This window comes from Bufo bufo, chromosome 9 (assembly GCF_905171765.1).
Source record: "Bufo bufo chromosome 9, aBufBuf1.1, whole genome shotgun sequence".
NCBI classification, from domain to species: Eukaryota; Metazoa; Chordata; class Amphibia; order Anura; family Bufonidae; genus Bufo; species Bufo bufo.
Genome location: NC_053397.1, coordinates 196,688,815 through 196,706,471, shown reverse-complemented (window position 1 = coordinate 196,706,471; position 17,657 = coordinate 196,688,815). Strand labels below are relative to the sequence as shown.

General features: G+C 42.0%; 1 protein-coding gene across 2 annotated transcripts in view; it reads left to right on the top strand.

The window, feature by feature from the left end:
* Positions 1-4,945: 4,945 nt before the first annotated feature.
* The window catches only part of GLIS1 (GLIS family zinc finger 1), a 149,510-nt gene continuing 136,798 nt past the window's right edge, over positions 4,946-17,657 (top strand). The window contains exon 1 of one of the 2 annotated variants that reach the window (XM_040407359.1): positions 4,946-5,008. In XM_040407359.1, the coding sequence (XP_040263293.1) occupies positions 4,975-5,008 (34 nt within the window). In that variant the 5' untranslated portion in view covers positions 4,946-4,974. Of the gene's footprint in view, positions 5,009-11,787; positions 11,903-17,657 lie in introns of those variants that run through there. The other variant, XM_040407360.1, reaches the window with a different exon arrangement.

Genomic DNA, 17,657 nt, shown 5'->3' with positions numbered 1-17,657 from the left:
GGGTGCAATGCGGTAGGTGAACGCATTGCACCCGCACTGAATCTGGACCCATTCATTTCAATGGGGCTGTTCAGATGAGCGATGATTTTCACGCATCACTTATGCGTTGCGTGAAAATCGCAGCATGCTCTATATTCTGCGTTTTTCACGCAACGCAGGCCCCATAGAAGTGAATGGGGTTGCGTGAAAATCGCAAGCAAGTGCGGATGCGGTGCGATTTTCACGCACGGTTGCTAGGTGACTGTCTATACACTGTATTATTTTCCCTTATAACATGGTTATAAGGGAAAATAATAACATCTACACAACACCGAACCCAAACCTGAACTTCTGTGAAGAAGTTCGGGTCTGGGTACCACAGTCGGTTTTTTATCACGCACGTGCAAAACACATTGCACACGCACGATAAAAACTGAACAACGGAACGCAATCGCAGTCAAAACTGACTGCAATTGCATTCCTACTCGCGCGGGTTTGCCGCAACACACCGGGACGCATCCGGAACTAATCCGGACACGCTCGTGTGAACCCAGCCTAACACTCCATATGTGGTCGTAAACTGGGCACACGGCAGAGCTCAGAAGGCAAGGAGCACCACATGGTTTTTGGAGGGCAGATTTTGCTGTGAAAATGAAAAGTGGTGCTTGTGGTACTATTTATTTATTTATTTATATTATATATATATATATATATATATATATATATATTAGTATGCAAGCACGACTACTGCTGATAGATTGCAAGGTGGTCGTAACCATGGAAATGAGCAGTGTATAATGTGATAGAAAAATTAGTCCAGTCAGCAAAGGAAGTAATATGGACAATCACAATACATTAGTAAGTGGCTTGTATTAACTTTATCTACATAATAAATGCTATTTGCAGAAGTGGCACAACCCCTTTAACATCACATACTATAGGTCCCTGCCTTATCTATGGGGAGCAAAATGCAAAGTCACTTTCTTTTATTGACCCAGCCATTTAGCTAAAATCTATATTGAACCGCTCCAGCAATGGATCTGATAAATACACAGAGGGAGCTGATGAGTCCTGAAGGATCGGTCTCTTCCCGTCCTGTGATTTACATTTTTTTCCTTATAGCAATAAGCGGCAGGGAAGGCCCTTCTCCTCATGAGTATCACACTGTGTAGTATTGTCATTGAACAGCTCCAATGCTGGATCTGGAGTTTTCCAGTGAAAGCCACCCTTTAGTGAGCATGGAGTTGGTGTTTTTTTTGTTTGTTTCTTTTTACAATTTTTTTTTCTTCTACATCCAGCTTTACAGAGGAAGTCATGTACATACTTTCCTCTAAAAAAAATAAAACCCTAAAAATGTAATAAATACCATTAAAAAAAAAAAGGTGCTAAGACACACTATATGAGCAAAAACGCTATTAAAATAAATTGCTGATCAAGTCAGCAAAAACAAGTGTGTGTGTGTGTGTGTGTGAAGGAACCTTTAGGCCCTCTGCACACAGGTTAACACATAAGATCTGCACAAATTTCCAATTACTGATATATGTGCGTTTCTGCAACATGTCTGCACCAAAATCCAGTGGTTTTTAAAAGGGTGAAATCCGTAGCTAAAACCACAAATATAATTGACACGCTGCTGATTTGGAAATCTCCTATTTGTGTTATCCCATACACTTTGCTGGTACTGTAATATTCTGCGGTTTTTCCACACAGGAATCCGCGCTGAAAAAACATCAGTATTGCGCGACGTGTGCAGGTCCCCTTAGGGCGGCGTTACACAGTGCAGATTTATCTGCAGAAAATCAGAATAAAAATCTGCACTATTTATCGCGTTTTTAGTGCAAATTTGCAGAGATTTTCCACAAATTCTCACCCTTCCATTGAAGAGGGCGAGATCCACGCAACAAAAAGCTCAATTTCCACACAGAAATAAAGCAAAGTGTCCATGAGTTTTGTCTGATCTCATACACTTTGCTGGTTCTGTATTACACTGCAGTTTTTCTGCATGAAATCCACATACAAAAACTGCAGGCAATCTGCATGGTGTGCTGTGCATGCATCCTAAAGGCCTCTTGCAAACGAGCGATACATATTAGTTCCGGATGCGTTCAGTTAAATATGCGTGATTTCACAAGCAAGTTCATTCAGTTTTGCCTGCGATTGCGTTCAGTTTTTATCACGCGGGTGCAATGCACATTAATGCGTTTTTCACACGCGTATTAAGAAAATTGAAGGTTTACAAACAACATCTCTTGGCAACCATCCATGAAAAACGCATCGCATCCGCACAGGCTTGTGGATGTGTTGCGATTTTCACGCAGTCCCATTCACTTCTATGGGGCCAGCATTGCGTAAAAAACGCAGAATATAAAAAAATTACGGATGTGTGCATGGCCCCGTAGAAATGTAAATGGCACACGGATGAAAAATATGGGTGTGTGCATAAGGCCTTAAGGTGCCAGCACACAGCGCACAATTTGTGCGGAAAAACTGCAGCGTAACACAGAACAAATCGTGTACACTTCTTATTATTTTTTTCTAAGGCGCAGAAATTGAAATTGTCGTGCGGATTTTGGAATCTGCAGTATGTCAATTGTTGCATTTTTTTTGTGTGTGGATTTCACACTTTTTAATTGAAGGGTGAGGTCTGCGGAAAATCAGTGTCAAATCTGCAGCATCAAAAGCATAAAAACCACCAAAACGGCAACAAATAGTGCGGATTTTCTGCGCACACATCTACACTGCGTGCAACCATCCTTAGGCCGCCAGCACACATTGCAGAATTACATGCAGTTTTTCTGCACGGATTCCCCTGCAGAAAAGCCGCAGCATAGTACAGGACCAGCAAAGTGTATGAGAATAGACAATTCACATGTACACTGTGCAGATTTTTTATTTTTTTTTCTGTTCACGGAAAGAAAATAGGGTTAAAACCGCAAACATAATTCACATACTGCTCATTTGGGAAGCCGCACGGGCTTCCCAAATGAGCAGTATGTGAATTAGGTTTGCGATTTTAGCTGCGGATTTCACCCTTTTCCAATGAAGGCCTCATGCACACGAACCTATTTTCTTTCCGTGTCCGTTCCATTTATTTATTTATTTTTGCAGACTGTATATGGAATTATTCATTTCAATGGGTCCACAAAAAAAAAACGGAAGTTACGCCGTGTGCATTCTGTTTCCGTATATCCGTTCCGCCAAATAATTGAACATGTCCTATTATTTTGGGGAATTGGGTCAGCACAACCTGTATGTGGTGCACATCACTATGGTGAAATACATATACAAATGTGATAGCACTCTACATCCAGGAATTTGCCTCCATGCTGGATGAGGCATTGGTGTACATTTTGGCCAAAGCGTAGTAAGCCACTCACCGCGTCAAGGTCGCCTCTATTTGAGTGGTCCCTAACTCTAGTTCCTACCTGTTTATGGGCCATGACAGCCACACAAAATCCAGGGAATGCAGGTCAGCGTGTACGCCAAGCACACTCTGCTTTTAACCCCGTCCGGTGCCATTACAGCTTTCATCGGATCCAGGGATGCAAGTACCAACATGCACGCTGAGCCCACCATATACTTCTCCTGGAGCCAAATGACTACTGGTAGGTTCTATATATGCAGACTCAGTTTATATGCAGAAGTATATGGTGGGCTCAGCGTGCATGTTGGTACTTGCATCCCTGGATCCGATGAAAGCTGTAATGGCACCGGACGGGGTTAAAAGCAGAGTGTGCTTGGCGTGCACGCTGACCTGCATTCCCTGGATTTTGTGTGGCTGTCATGGCCCATGAACAGGTAGGAACTAGTGTTAGGGACCACTCAAATAGAGGCGACCTTGACGCGGTGAGTGGCTTATTACGCTTTGGCCAAAATGTACACCAATGCCTCATTCAACATCCAGCATGGAGGCAGGGCGGAGTGCTGGTTGCAGAGTGGTATTGCATTTGTGTTCTTTTCTTTGTATCTGTATTTCGCCATAGCGATGTGCACCTGCATATAGGGTTGTGCTGACTGAATCCCCCACATTTTTTCTTTGTAGTATATATTGGAGGCGTGGCGATCTCCTTGGAGTCATTGCACACCTGACCAGTCAATCTGTCCTGGAGGCTGGTTTTAAAGTCAGTATAAAACTGAGTCTGCATATATAGCACCTACCAGTAGCCATTTGGCTCCAGGAGAAGTATATAGTGGGCTCAGCATGCATGTTGGTACGTGCATCCCTGGATCCGATGAAAGCTGTAACGGCACCGGACGGGGTTAAAAGCAGAGTGTGCTTGGCGTGCATGCTGACCTGCATTCCCTGGTCTTTGTGTGGCTGTCATGGCCCATAAACAGGTAGGAAATAGCGTTAGGGACCACTCAAATGAGACGACCTTGACGCGGTGAGTGGCTTATTACGCTTTGGCCAAAATGTACACCAATGCCTCATCCAGCATGATGTCCTATTATTGTCCGCATTACGGACAAGGATAGGACTGTTCTATTAGGGGCCAGCTGTTCCGTTCCACAAAATACGGAATGCCACGATTTTTCCTGAATCCAGAGAATGATCCATGAAAACTGATGTGCACAGACCCATTGAAATGAATGGGTCTGGATGCCATGCGTTTGCTGCGTGTGAAAGGCCTTAGGGTAAATTCACACAGGCCCATCGCTTTATTTTACATAGAATTTGTCAATTTTGTAGTTTCAATTGATTTTACATAGTGATGAGTTGTAATAGCTAGTGCTTGTAATATTTATTGCATCATTATGTTTCTATAATATGTAAATTAGCTCTTGGGATGTAAAGAAAATAAAGCACCTCTTGGCACCTAACCTTGAGTGGTTGTTCTGCAGTACTGCATAATGACTACTAGGGGGCGCAGGTATACTTCTAAAGCTAGTAGCAGTAAGTTACACTGTGTGTGTGCAGAGCACTCATAGGGGGTTGCAGGGTAAGGAGCTAAGATGCAAAAACGGATGGAGGAAGGAGGATGATCCATCAGTGAAATGCCGGGAGCTAACTGTCTTTTCTACAGCAAAGGTAGGATTTCATGGACTTTTTGCTGCTCTTGTGACTTCAAACTTTCTTACAAGCTTATGGAATTTTTAAGATGTGAGTAAACTGGACATTTTGCACTTCTGGAACGTTTTATGACCTCTGCTTGGACTCTATTACAATATTATGGGAGGTGGGGGCTTTACCATTGGGATTGCTGACTCATAGACAGTCCTATAGTGCAGTAAAGGGCGGTATATTACCACCCAGTTTATTAAATGAAACACAATACAGCAGCAACTTATACAAACTAAGGGCTTTTTCAGTGTTTTGAGGGCCGTTTTTAGCATCCGTTTTTTGTTTCAGTAGTTTTTCCGTATGGCATATACAGTGATTACATAGAAAAAATTTGGCTGGGCATAACATTTTTAATAGATGGTTCCGCAAAAATGGAACGGATATGGAACACATACGGAGTATGTGTTCCGTTTTTTTTGCGGACCCATGTATTGAATGTAGCCACGGAACAAGATTTGCCGGCAATAATGGACATGTTCTATCTTTGAACGGAAATACGGAAACGGAATGCATACGGAGTACATTCCGTTTTTTTTTTGTTTTTTTTTTGCGGGACCATTGAAATAAATGGTACCGTATACGGACCTAAAAAATCAGCCCGTAAACAACACAAAACACGTTAGTGTGAACGAGCCCTAATGCTGTACTCACTAATATAAACGAGCCCTAATGCTGTACTCACTAATAAAAAAATCAGCCCGTAAACAACGCAAAACACGTTCGTGTGAACGAGCCCTAATGCTGTACTCACTAATATAAATGAATGCGAGGTATTACATTTTGATCCAAATCATTTGTGCCCATCCACCACGGCAAGGTGACCTCTTTTGGAGGGGGAATCTATGCTAAATGCTACCTCTTTATGGTACCAGCCAGCATCCAGTGAATTTAGGGAATACTCTGAACCCACTCTGCATTTTATATTTCCTGGTGCCAGCAGACCTCCAATCAAATGCCATGGCATTGTGTTAAATTTTGTATTTTCAGCCATGGCGGCGCACACCTGCGCATTAGGATGTGCTGACAAGCTTGCATTTTTCTTTGCAGTTTGCACTTGGAGGTGTGACAGTCTCCCTTGTGGTCGTGCACTCCTGACTAACCCATCTTTCCCACAGGCTGATTTTAATTAGTGCAGTATAAGGCCTCTTACACACGAATGTATTTTCATTCCGTTTCTTTTGCAGACCGTATACTGAACCATTAATTCTAATGGGTCCGCAAAAAAAAAAAAAAAAAGAAAGTACTCCGTGTGCATTCTGTTTCTATATTTCCATTCCCGGAAAAAAATAGAACATGTCCTATTATTGTCCGCATTACGGACAAGGATAGGACTGTTCTATTAAGGGCCAGCTGGTCCGTTCTGCAAAATACGGAATGCACACGGATGTCATCCGTATTTTTTGCAGATCCGTTTTTTGCGGACTGAAAAAAAAAATACATACGGTCGTGTGCAAGAGGCCTCAAGCTAAAGCCTGCTCTCCCTGTATCCATTGGAGTTCTGCTTGCACCAGCCAAAGTACAATACAGAGGGCATTCAGTGTATAAGTGGAACCTGTCTTCCCTAAATTTATTGAATGCCACCTGGCACTATAAGAGGTAGGTTCCCATATGCGTGGCATTGTTTGATTTTGTATTTTTGGCTATGGTGATGGCCACGTGCGCATTAGGATGTGCTGATTGTTTTTTGCTCTTAATATTGCCATGTTCAGGTCTCTGATGCAGATTTTAAAAAGAGGTGAGATAGTGTCTGTTCTTACTACTTAATGGGGGTTATTTACTATCATTTTTACACCAGTTCATAACAATAATCGCAAGAGCCATCTTGCGATTTTATGTTTTATTATTATTATTATTATTATTTAGTTATTTATTTTAACCTATTAAGTTAAAATATTGTCACATGACCGTTTCTACACTGCGTTTGACACTCGAGTGTCAGGGGCCGGAACATCAGTCCCGGCACATTTACCAACAGAAGTACTGAAATAGTTGTTACACTTGGCGCAAGGACTGCCGTAACATCCAGCCCATAAAAGTACAGACCTATCCTTGACTGTAATGCGGACAAGAATAAAACATGGAACAGACGCACGGATGCGGACAGCACGTGGTGTGCTGTCCATATCTTTTGCGGCCCTATTGAAGTGAATAGGTCTGGAACGGATCAGCAAAAAATGCAGACAAAAAAAAAAATGTTCATGTGCGTGAACCCTAACCCTGGGTTCACACCTGAGCGTTTCTGAGACGCGCGTTTTATGCGCATATTTGTCGCGCATTTTTGTCCATAGTCAACTATGGCCGCAAACGCGCGACAAAACGCCCCAAAGAAGCTCAAGAACTTGTTTATGCGTCGGGCGTTTTTTAGTGCGTTCGAACGCGCTGTAAAACGCGAAAATGTGAACCAGTCCCATAGGGAAGCATTGGTTTGCATCGGTTATGCGTTTTACAGCGCGTTCGAACGCGCTGCAAAACGCGCAAGTGTGAACTTAGGGTAAAGGATGGCATGGCACCCGTTGTCGAGCCCTCTCTCCACCCCTGTCCCACCCAGCACCCGAATACGCCGTGAACTAAATACAACAAAATATTGTTGCACGGCCATAATAAAAGACCCCTGATGTGTTGGAGTCAGAAAAAATTGGTGTAAAGATCCGAATGACTTTCACAAGGTCCGGTTTAAGACGGCTAGACAACTGGGTCTTTACCTGTGCTGCTGTCAGGTGCCGCTTGCAGGTATGTGCCAACCTGCAGCACAAAGGGGGAAATCAAAACCTGCGTAAAAAGCATGTCTTTATAAATTACCCCCAATGACTTGTGTGACAGTGTGGTGGGCACGCTCTATGCCCTGTGCAGGGAGGGGGTGGCTGTGACATCACCCATTGTCAGTGATGGGTACTATGTTATTTGCCTCCAGCTTTATGATAGAGGTGTTGAATATTATTGTATTCCTCCCTGTAATAATGGGTTGACTACTGAGGAGTGACTCCATAAAAATCTTTAGGTAATGATGTGATAAATTGAAAAAATAATTAAATTTTTTTAAAATTCATGTTTAATGTAAAAAGTTAATTTAAGTAATAGGTCATTTTCTAATATATTCCCTGTATCAAGTGCATATAGGCATACACCAGCAATATGAAAATTGGATATAAAAAGGTATTAGGATTAATGTCTCATGTAGCTGAAAAAAGATAAGGGGGGGGTCCATCATTGAAAAGTTATGCTATATATTGCCTGGATTTCTATACGGCTCTGTTCACATTAGCACAATGCTTCTGTTCTAAATGGTCTGAAACAAAAAGCATATAATGGATTCTAATGAATGGCGGAAAATTAAAAAAACACACCAACAAAACACAATCGGTCTGTAGTATGGATGCTTCTGCGGGACAGCAGGAAGAGAGTATGACTACACAGGGCTTTGTTGTAGTCTGTTACTATGGCAACAGGTTTGAATAGACACAAATTTATAATCAAGTCTATTTGTAAAATTACTTAATTCTTCTTGTAATGGAGGGTTGAGTAGTACGATGTGCACGTACCCTCCAGCGCTGCTCTATGTATGTTTCTGACTCTAGAGTCAACATACCAGGGGTCAGCAACCTTTGACTCTCCAGCTGCTGTGAAACTACAACACTCAGCATGCAAACATGCTCTGCTGTTCTTCTAATTCCCATAGAAGTTAATGGAGCATTCTGGGAGTTGTATGTCGCTGATCCCTGCTACATACTGTATAAATATCTTATCCACACAACAGATGTCCTTGAAATCTCTCCTTGGGACCTATTAGGACACGTACACTGCGTGCAGAATTATTAGGCAAATGAGTATTTTGACCACATCATCCTCTTTATGCATGTTGTCTTACTCCAAGCTGTATAGGCTCGAAAGCCTACTACCAATTAAGCATATTAGGTGATGTGCATCTCTATAATGAGAAGGGGTGTGGTCTAATGACATCAACACCCTATATTAGGTGTGCATAATTATTAGGCAACTTCCTTTCCTTTGGCAAAATGGGTCAAAAGAAGGACTTGACAGGCTCAGAAAAGTCAAAAATAGTGAGATATCTTGCAGAGGGATGCAGCACTCTTAAAATTGCAAAGCTTCTGAAGCGTGATCATCGAACAATCAAGCGTTTCATTGAAAATAGTCAACAGGGTCGCAAGAAGCGTGTGGAAAAACCAAGGCGCAAAATAACTGCCCATGAACTGAGAAAAGTCAAGTGTGCAGCTGCCAAGATGCCACTTGCCACCAGTTTGGCCATATTTCAGAGCTGCAACATCACTGGAGTGCCCAAAAGCACAAGGTGTGCAATACTCAGAGACATGGCCAAGGTAGGAAAGGCTGAAAGACGACCACCACTGAACAAGACACACAAGCTGAAACGTCAAGACTGGGCCAAGAAATATCTCAAGACTGATTTTTCTAAGGTTTTATGGACTGATGAAATGAGAGTGAGTCTTGATGGGCCAGATGGATGGGCCCGTGGCTGGATTGGTAAAGGGCAGAGAGCTCCAGTCCGACTCAGACGCCAGCAAGGTGGAGGTGGAGTACTGGTTTGGGCTGGTATCATCAAAGATGAGCTTGTGGGGCCTTTTCGGGTTGAGGATGGAGTCAAGCTCAACTCCCAGTCCTACTGCCAGTTTCTGGAAGACACCTTCTTCAAGCAGTGGTACAGGAAGAAGTCTGCATCCTTCAAGAAAAACATGATTTTCATGCAGGACAATGCTCCACCACACATGTCCAAGTACTCCACAGCGTGGCTGGCAAGAAAGGGTATAAAAGAAGAAAATCTAATGACATGGCCTCCTTGTTCACCTGATCTGAACCCCATTGAGAACCTGTGGTCCATCATCAAATGTGAGATTTACAAGGAGGGAAAACAGTACACCTCTCTGAACAGTGTCTGGGAGGCTGTGGTTGCTGCTGCACGCAATGTTGATGGTGAACAGATCAAAACACTGACAGAATCCATGGATGGCAGGCTTTTGAGTGTCCTTGCAAAGAAAGGTGGCTATATTGGTCACAGATTTGTTTTTGTTTTGTTTTTGAATGTCAGAAATGTATATTTGTGAATGTTGAGATGTTATATTGGTTTCACTGGTAAAAATAAATAATTGAAATGGGTATATATTTGTTTTTTGTTAAGTTGCCTAATAATTATGCACAGTAATAGTCACCTGCACACACAGATATCCCCCTAAAATAGCTAAAACTAAAAACAAACTAAAAACTACTTCCAAAAATATTCAGCTTTGATATTAATGAGTTTTTTGGGTTCATTGAGAACATGGTTGTTGTTCAATAATAAAATTAATCCTCAAAAATACAACTTGCCTAATAATTCTGCACTCCCTGTATATCAGAATCCAGCATCTTCTTACATTAATCCTTTAACGCATAAGGCCGTGCATGTATGGATATGTTGCATGGAGTAGGCTGCTGCACGTGATCGTGGCATCTGTGAGCAAAGGCAGAAGGATGCGGCTCCCTTTGCCATCCGATCGGAGCGCCCGCAGTGAAATTGTGGGGCTCCGATTGGTTACCATAGCAGCCTGGACGCTTCTGAAGCCTTCCAGGACTGCCATGATATGCTCCCTGCTAAGCTGTGCACGAGGCACAGCTCAGCAGGGACAGTGGCAGAATCGTATTCACCCTCATAGGGTAAATAGGACAAGGGATCAAAAGATCCCAGGTTCTAGGCCCCTAAGGGGGCTAATAGTTATTAAATAAAATGTAAAAAAAAATACAAAATTATAACAATAAAAAAATAAACATAATAGGTTATTGCTGTGTCTCCAGTGATGAGACACAGCTGGTGATGTGACCAGTGTGTGGTGAATGCCGTAATGGAAAAAAAAATTAACCACACAATTCGCCATTTTTTTAAAAAGCTGTACGTACCACAGAAATTATACCAAAAAAACTACAGTCCATTACGCAAAAAAAAAAAAAAGCTCATACAGCTCTGTAGACTGAAGTATAAAAAAGTTATGGCTGCAAAGTTTTTTTTTTTTTTTTTATAAGTAATGAAAATCAAAACTATACAAGTTTAGTATCGCTGTAATCGTATTGAGCTGCAGAATAAGGATGTCATGTCATTTTTAGCACTCTGAACGCAGTGATGCCAACATTTTTTATTTTTTTTCAATTTTACCCCACAAATAATATTTTTTCCCATTTTCCAATACAACACATGGTAACTTAAATGGTGGCATTAAAAAAAACGCATCTTGTCCCACCAAAAATAAGCCCTCATATGGTTATGTGAACGGAAAAATGAAAAAAAATTATGGCTATTGGAACATGGGGAGGAAAGATCAAAAATGAAAAAATGAAAATGGGCCCGGTCTATAAGGGGTTAAACATTACATGAGCACGCTTTGGTCAATGCGTTTCAGATAAAAAAAATTAATCATGACCTCCTTAAGGATTTTTATCTGAAACGCGTTGCGGTATGGGCTCAGGTAACTTTTAACGTATGTTCAATAAATCTCGGATTTTTATGGGAAATTTCATGTGCTGGGATTTTTCTTTGGATTCAGTACATTGCCTGCTCCGTGCACGGACTTCTCTCATGACAGAGGGTTGGAGCTGACTTTTGTCAGTTCTGTAGTAGGGTCTAGCATCATTTGGGTGTGTGCTATGGATGGAGGGGTGTATGCCAAATTCTGCTAATGATGAGACCTCCTTCAGTCACTACTCCCTCCGTCCGCAGATCCCTCTCTGCTTATGAACTGTATCTTCTAACCCGGCACAGGCGGGCATTCCTACCAGACATGTAAATCTTCTGCTTCTCTAAGGATCCGATTATTACAGGACCAGTAACTACTGCTCGGCATCACCACAGCAGAATGAAGGGTAAGCCTACAACGCTGCGATCCTCGCTGGAACTGCAGCTGCGCAGATGTAATATGTTTGAGCTGTCATAGGTTTGCCTGCAGTCCTATGTAAAACCACAGATAACTACTTGATCTATGTATGATGAGTTGTGCCGATTTTGCTATAGTGTATATAGAGATGTAGAAGGGCTGAATTTATCATTAAACAGTTTCTTGCATGCGTTAAGCCTCATTCACACGTCGGTGTTCCACGGACGTGTGCTGTACGTGTTCTCCATGGACAGCGCACATACACATTCATTTTAATGCATGTATTCACACATCAGTGTTTTAGGCACGGTCCATGTTTTTAGCACGGATACATGCTCTACTTTGACCATGTTCACGGATCCATCACGCCCATTATAGTCTACGGTTTTGTGAAAACCACAGATGCAAAATGGATGCCATCGTTTTTCACGATTTCATTAGGAAGAGACGCTTTTAAAATTATTTTTCAGCTGTGCAGGGTCAGTGAAACACGGATGACACGCGGACCCAACACTAATCCCTCTGCACAGAGGCATCACTAACCGCTTTTTAGCATGGAAACAGACGTGAATGAGGCTTTACTCGCTTTTTATTTTTTATTTTAAAGAGTTAACCTGCAGTCCTGTTGAAAGCGCAGTACACACTGTGTGTGTGTGTATAAAAATATATATATATATATATATATATATAGCATCACATTTACATGTTACACACAACATTTTCTGCTCTAGAAAAACTGGCAACAACAGGTCACACTAGCTTTTCTTTAGCGAGAAATTGTAATTATTTATGATGCATCATTACACAACTAATACATCACCAAATTTATACAACTGCCCAAAATGCAAATACCAAATGCCCTTAGGACATATTCACAAATTTGATGTATGTCTAGTAAACTTTGCCTTATTTTCAACTATGGACATGTCTGCAAAATGACGTAAGCTTTAGCAGTCACTGTAAGGGTCCATTCACACGTCCGTTGTTTCTTTCCTGATCTGTTCCGTTTTTTTGCGGAATAGATCTGGACCAGTTCTGTACCCATTCATTTTCAATGGGTCCTGAAAAAAATCGGACAGCTCAATGTCTGATTTTTTTTCAGGACCCATTGAAAATGAATGGGTACAGAACTGGTCCAGATCTGTTCCGCAAAAAACGGAACAGATCAGGAAAGAAACAACGGACGTGTGAATGGACCCTAAATCAGTAAATAACCGCTATTGTGTGTGTATACATATAATGTATATATTGTATGTATATGATGGCGATTATACATTTAATGTAATCGCATCAATGTAGCAGTGCTGAGTTTGCGCACAAGCTGTGATATAATCATGTGTTATCTGCTGTCCTTTATACCCTGCTTGTTAATGTCCTGCAAATCTTCATTCTGACTCCTTGACACAAGTATCTAAATATTTTAATGTCAACAACTCATTGATAAACTTCCCCAGAAATTCTAAAATCCTGCAGTTTTTGCACTGGTTGCTAAGTCTAATAATAGACGCCACCTTTTGATCTGTACATATCACTTTTCAGCAGTCATCTCCTTATTTCAGGCAGGACTTGAATGACAGATATCACCTATTATTAAAGATTATTATATTATCACCTATGTAGAGATAACATGGGATCCACCATTCACAATAGGTGATATAACAGCTTATTTACTCCCCCTCCCTGCAGAATGACCTCTGCCCAGGTGAAAGAGCATGCCTAGAGAGCTCTCCCTTAGAAGTCAATAGGGTCCCCTTCACTTGTGCCCACGTGCCTGCTCCTAAAGCATATGCTTTTAACAGGTCAGGCAAGATGGCCGCCCCCGTAATCATGTTCAGGAAATAGAATAAATCAATCTTCAATCAGAAAATGGATACAGTTTAGAATAAAGGATATGTGTCACTTTCTGGTTTTAAGTGACAGGAAAATTATAGGTGACATTCCCTTTAAGTAAAAGTGGTCGGCAAGCAGATCAGTTGCTATGGGCTATGTAGTACCAGAAGACTGCTCATTAGGTCACCGCCTAAGGTCCCATGGTGACGAGAGGCCCACACCCCCTTGGTTCTCTGGCTCTCCTTAAAATTTGAGGACTTACAAAAATAAGGATAACTGCTTCTCATTTTATCAGACTAAATGAGGTTATCATGGATATAGTGCTTGTAAAGGACCCATGACCTATAGTAGGCAGGGTCCCAAATCCACGGTTGCCTACAGTTCTGAATTTGCATAGACTGTCTCCAATTTTCAGTGACAGTCCCGAAAAATGAGAACTGTCCTGGCTGCAAATGAGTCAACCTTATGTAAACTCTGTACATATGTGAGGGCTTTGGGACACTACAATGTTGGTAAGTATACACACCCCTCTTAGGGCTCATGCACACAAACATACTTTTTCCTGTCTCCGTTCCGTTTTTTTTTTTGGCAGCCCGTATGTGGATCCATTAACTGGGGCCACAAAAAAAAAAAAAGAAGGAAATTACTCCATTACTCCACATTTCCGTTCTGTAAAAAAAATAGAACATGTCCTATTATTGTCCGCATTACGGACAAGGTTAGGACTGTTCCATTAGGGGACAACCCTTCTGTTCCGCAAAATACGGAATGCACACGTCCAGTATCTGTGTTTTGCGGACCGCAAAACATCCAACGTTCGTGTTCATGAGCCCTTGGTCTGCTCCTCCTGTGCCAAGTGTCCTTACATCCAATTACCTGATAAATGTCCTTGAATTGTTATTTTCAGCTGTTGTTATTTCTGTGTTTGAAAAATCTATTATGGCCACCATTAAAAGGATTGTCCACGATTTTTTTTATTGATTTTTTTATTCACCCACCCAGCGGTACCTTTTAAAGAAATCTATACTTACCTGCTACCTACCATCTTCACTGGCATTCCGTTCACTGTCTGTCGGCGTCCACATAGGCAGAGTCACAAGCATGCCAATGACGGCCTCAGCGGTGACCTATCCGGATGTGGTTTGTGGCCCAGCAGTGACATGCCACTTGGGAACCTCTCATTGCTGAGGCCAGTCATTTGTTGCAGTGGAGAATGTGACCTCTGGTGAAGGGTCGTGGTGGTTGAAATAGAAAACAAATCCTGGATAACCCCTTTAACAGTGCCCATAATGTTGGTTGCCACCCAGATTTTTCAGACCTTTTTAAGGCTTCCACAGGAGCTGCCACCCATCTTTCCTAAAATCCTGAACAACAAATATGGCTAATTATGGGACACAAGAAGGGATGCGTCTCTGTATAGTTGGTCAATCTACATGTAGATATTTTTCATTTTATGGTTTAATGCTTTTCAATAAGCATATAAGGGCTTATGTATGTGGCAAGGGTCTGTGCCCCGGCCCTGGTACTTCATTGCCAGTGTATTCTGCCTCTGTGAGGCTCCATAGCCTTCCCTGGGAACCTTACTGAGGCATCTACCACAAAAATACAGCACGCCATGATACATTTCATGGTATCTTCCCCTCATACGCCATATCTGTATTCCGGCACATGGTATAGGTTTATAGGCCTCATTTTATTGATATGTACAGGACCGATCTGTGAGGTGGTTTCTGGCAGCTCCCTCATGCGGCAGTATGTATGAGGCTGTAGACTTCATTTTAGCACTTTAACGCTGCTTTATATATGTTTTAGTGATGAGTATGATCCTCTAACTTCTCTTTTTAAGACCCTGGCATATAAACGGGTCCCTCTCGGGTTCACAGACATATGGCAGGAGCAAGCTTAACCCAGTATTGAAATCTGAAAAATAGACCAGCTAAAATGTACTAAGAAATTGCTTAAATATCAATTCCTAAACGGACATGTCTGTGTATTATCACAGCACAATGTGGCTAGGGACAACATTTACAGTATATATTTCTGATGTCAAAAAGTAAAGCGGATTGATTAAAAGTAGTGCAATGGAGAAGCAGTTGCTTATAGCAACCAATCAGATCACTGCTTTCATTTTCCAAAGGGCCTTTGAGAGCCGAAGTCTGATTGGCTGTTATGATCAACAGACGGCTCCCCTTCTTCTTTGCACTAGTTTTGCTCAGTTTTCCTCAATTTCCCTAATAATATGGGTTTCAATGTGATATTATGGGTTGTTATGTGTCCCCACATTTATATCCTGTGAGGACTACAGCCAGTACTGACATATTATCTCAGTTTAATATTTAGGGGTGTGACGGCCATTTTGTGTTTGCGGGTAATATAGAGATCAGTATAAGGGCTCATGCACACGACCGTATGTATTTTGCGGTCCGCAAAAAATACGGATGACATCCGTATTTTGCGGAATGGAACAGCTTACCCTTCATAGAACAGTGCTATCCTTGTCCGTAATGCGGACAATAATAGGACATGTTCTATTTTTTTGCGGAACGGAAATACAGACAAACGGAATGCACACAGAGTAACTTCTGTTTTTCTTGCGGACCCGTTAAAGTGAATGGTTCCGCATACAGTCCGCAAAAAAAAACGAAACGGACACAGAAAAAAATACGTAAGAGTCCTAAAGCACAGGCTATTTGGCAGATAAATCACGTACAGATTTTAGGGTTTGATATATTACGGCAGCTGGGACTCCACATTTTTCGCCTCGCTTGATGCTGTTTAATACTGTACGATGCCGCGCAGACACAGAGAAGAAGGGGCTTGTGTTAATATAAAAGCTGTTTATTTAGATTATGAGCTCATTAATTCCGTCAGTCTCCGGAGAGCCGCCACGTTCAGTAATCTGTGTGCGGAGTCCCCACGTCTGCTTCCTTTGTTTGCTAGGTCGTCATTTGGGGGTCCTATTAGAATAGGGGCATTACTTCAAATCACTTTCCTTTGGGCAATATACCATAATAGAATTTTACAGCCATGTGTAATTACCAATATTACAGTAGAATACATTAATCCGGCATTAAAGGTCATCTGTCAGCAGATTTGTACCTATGACACTGGCTGACCTGTTACATGTGCATTTAGCAGCTGAAGGCATCTGTGTTGGTCCCATGTTCATATGTGCCCGCATGGCTGAGAAAAATTACCGGTAAGTTTTAATATATGCAAATGATCCTCTAGGAGCAACGGGGGCGTTGTTGTTACACCTAGAGGCTCAGCTCTCTCTGCAACTGCTGCGCCCTCTGTACTTTGACAGGACCAGGCAGTGAAAACAACATCACATCTGGCCCTGTCAATCAAAGTGCAGAGACAGCTAAGCCTCTAGGTCAGGGATGCCCAACCTGCAGCTGTTTCAAAACTACAACTCCCAGCATTCCCTAATAGCTATTAGGGAATGCTGGGAGTTGTAGTTTTGCAACAGCTGGAGGGCCGCAGGTTGAGCATCCCTGCTCTAGGTGTAACTGCAACCCCTCCTTTGTTTTTGAAGGCTCATTTGCATATAATAAAACCAAATTTTTATCAGCAATGCAGGCACATATGAACATGGGACCAACACAGATGCCTTCAGCTGCCAAGCGCACATGTAACATGTCAGCCATTGTCATAGGTACAAAACTGCTGACAGATGCCCTTAGGAGTGTGCTGGATTATCAGATGCTCAGGATTAGGCTACTTTCACACCTGCGTTAGGTGCGGATCCGTCTGGTATCTGCACAGACGGATCCGCACCTATAATGCAAACGCTTAGATCCGTTCAGAACGGATCCGTTTGCATTACCATGAACAAAAAAAATAAATATTTTATTTTTTTTTGTTCATGATAATGCAAACGGATCCGTTTTGACTTTACATTGAAAGTCAAT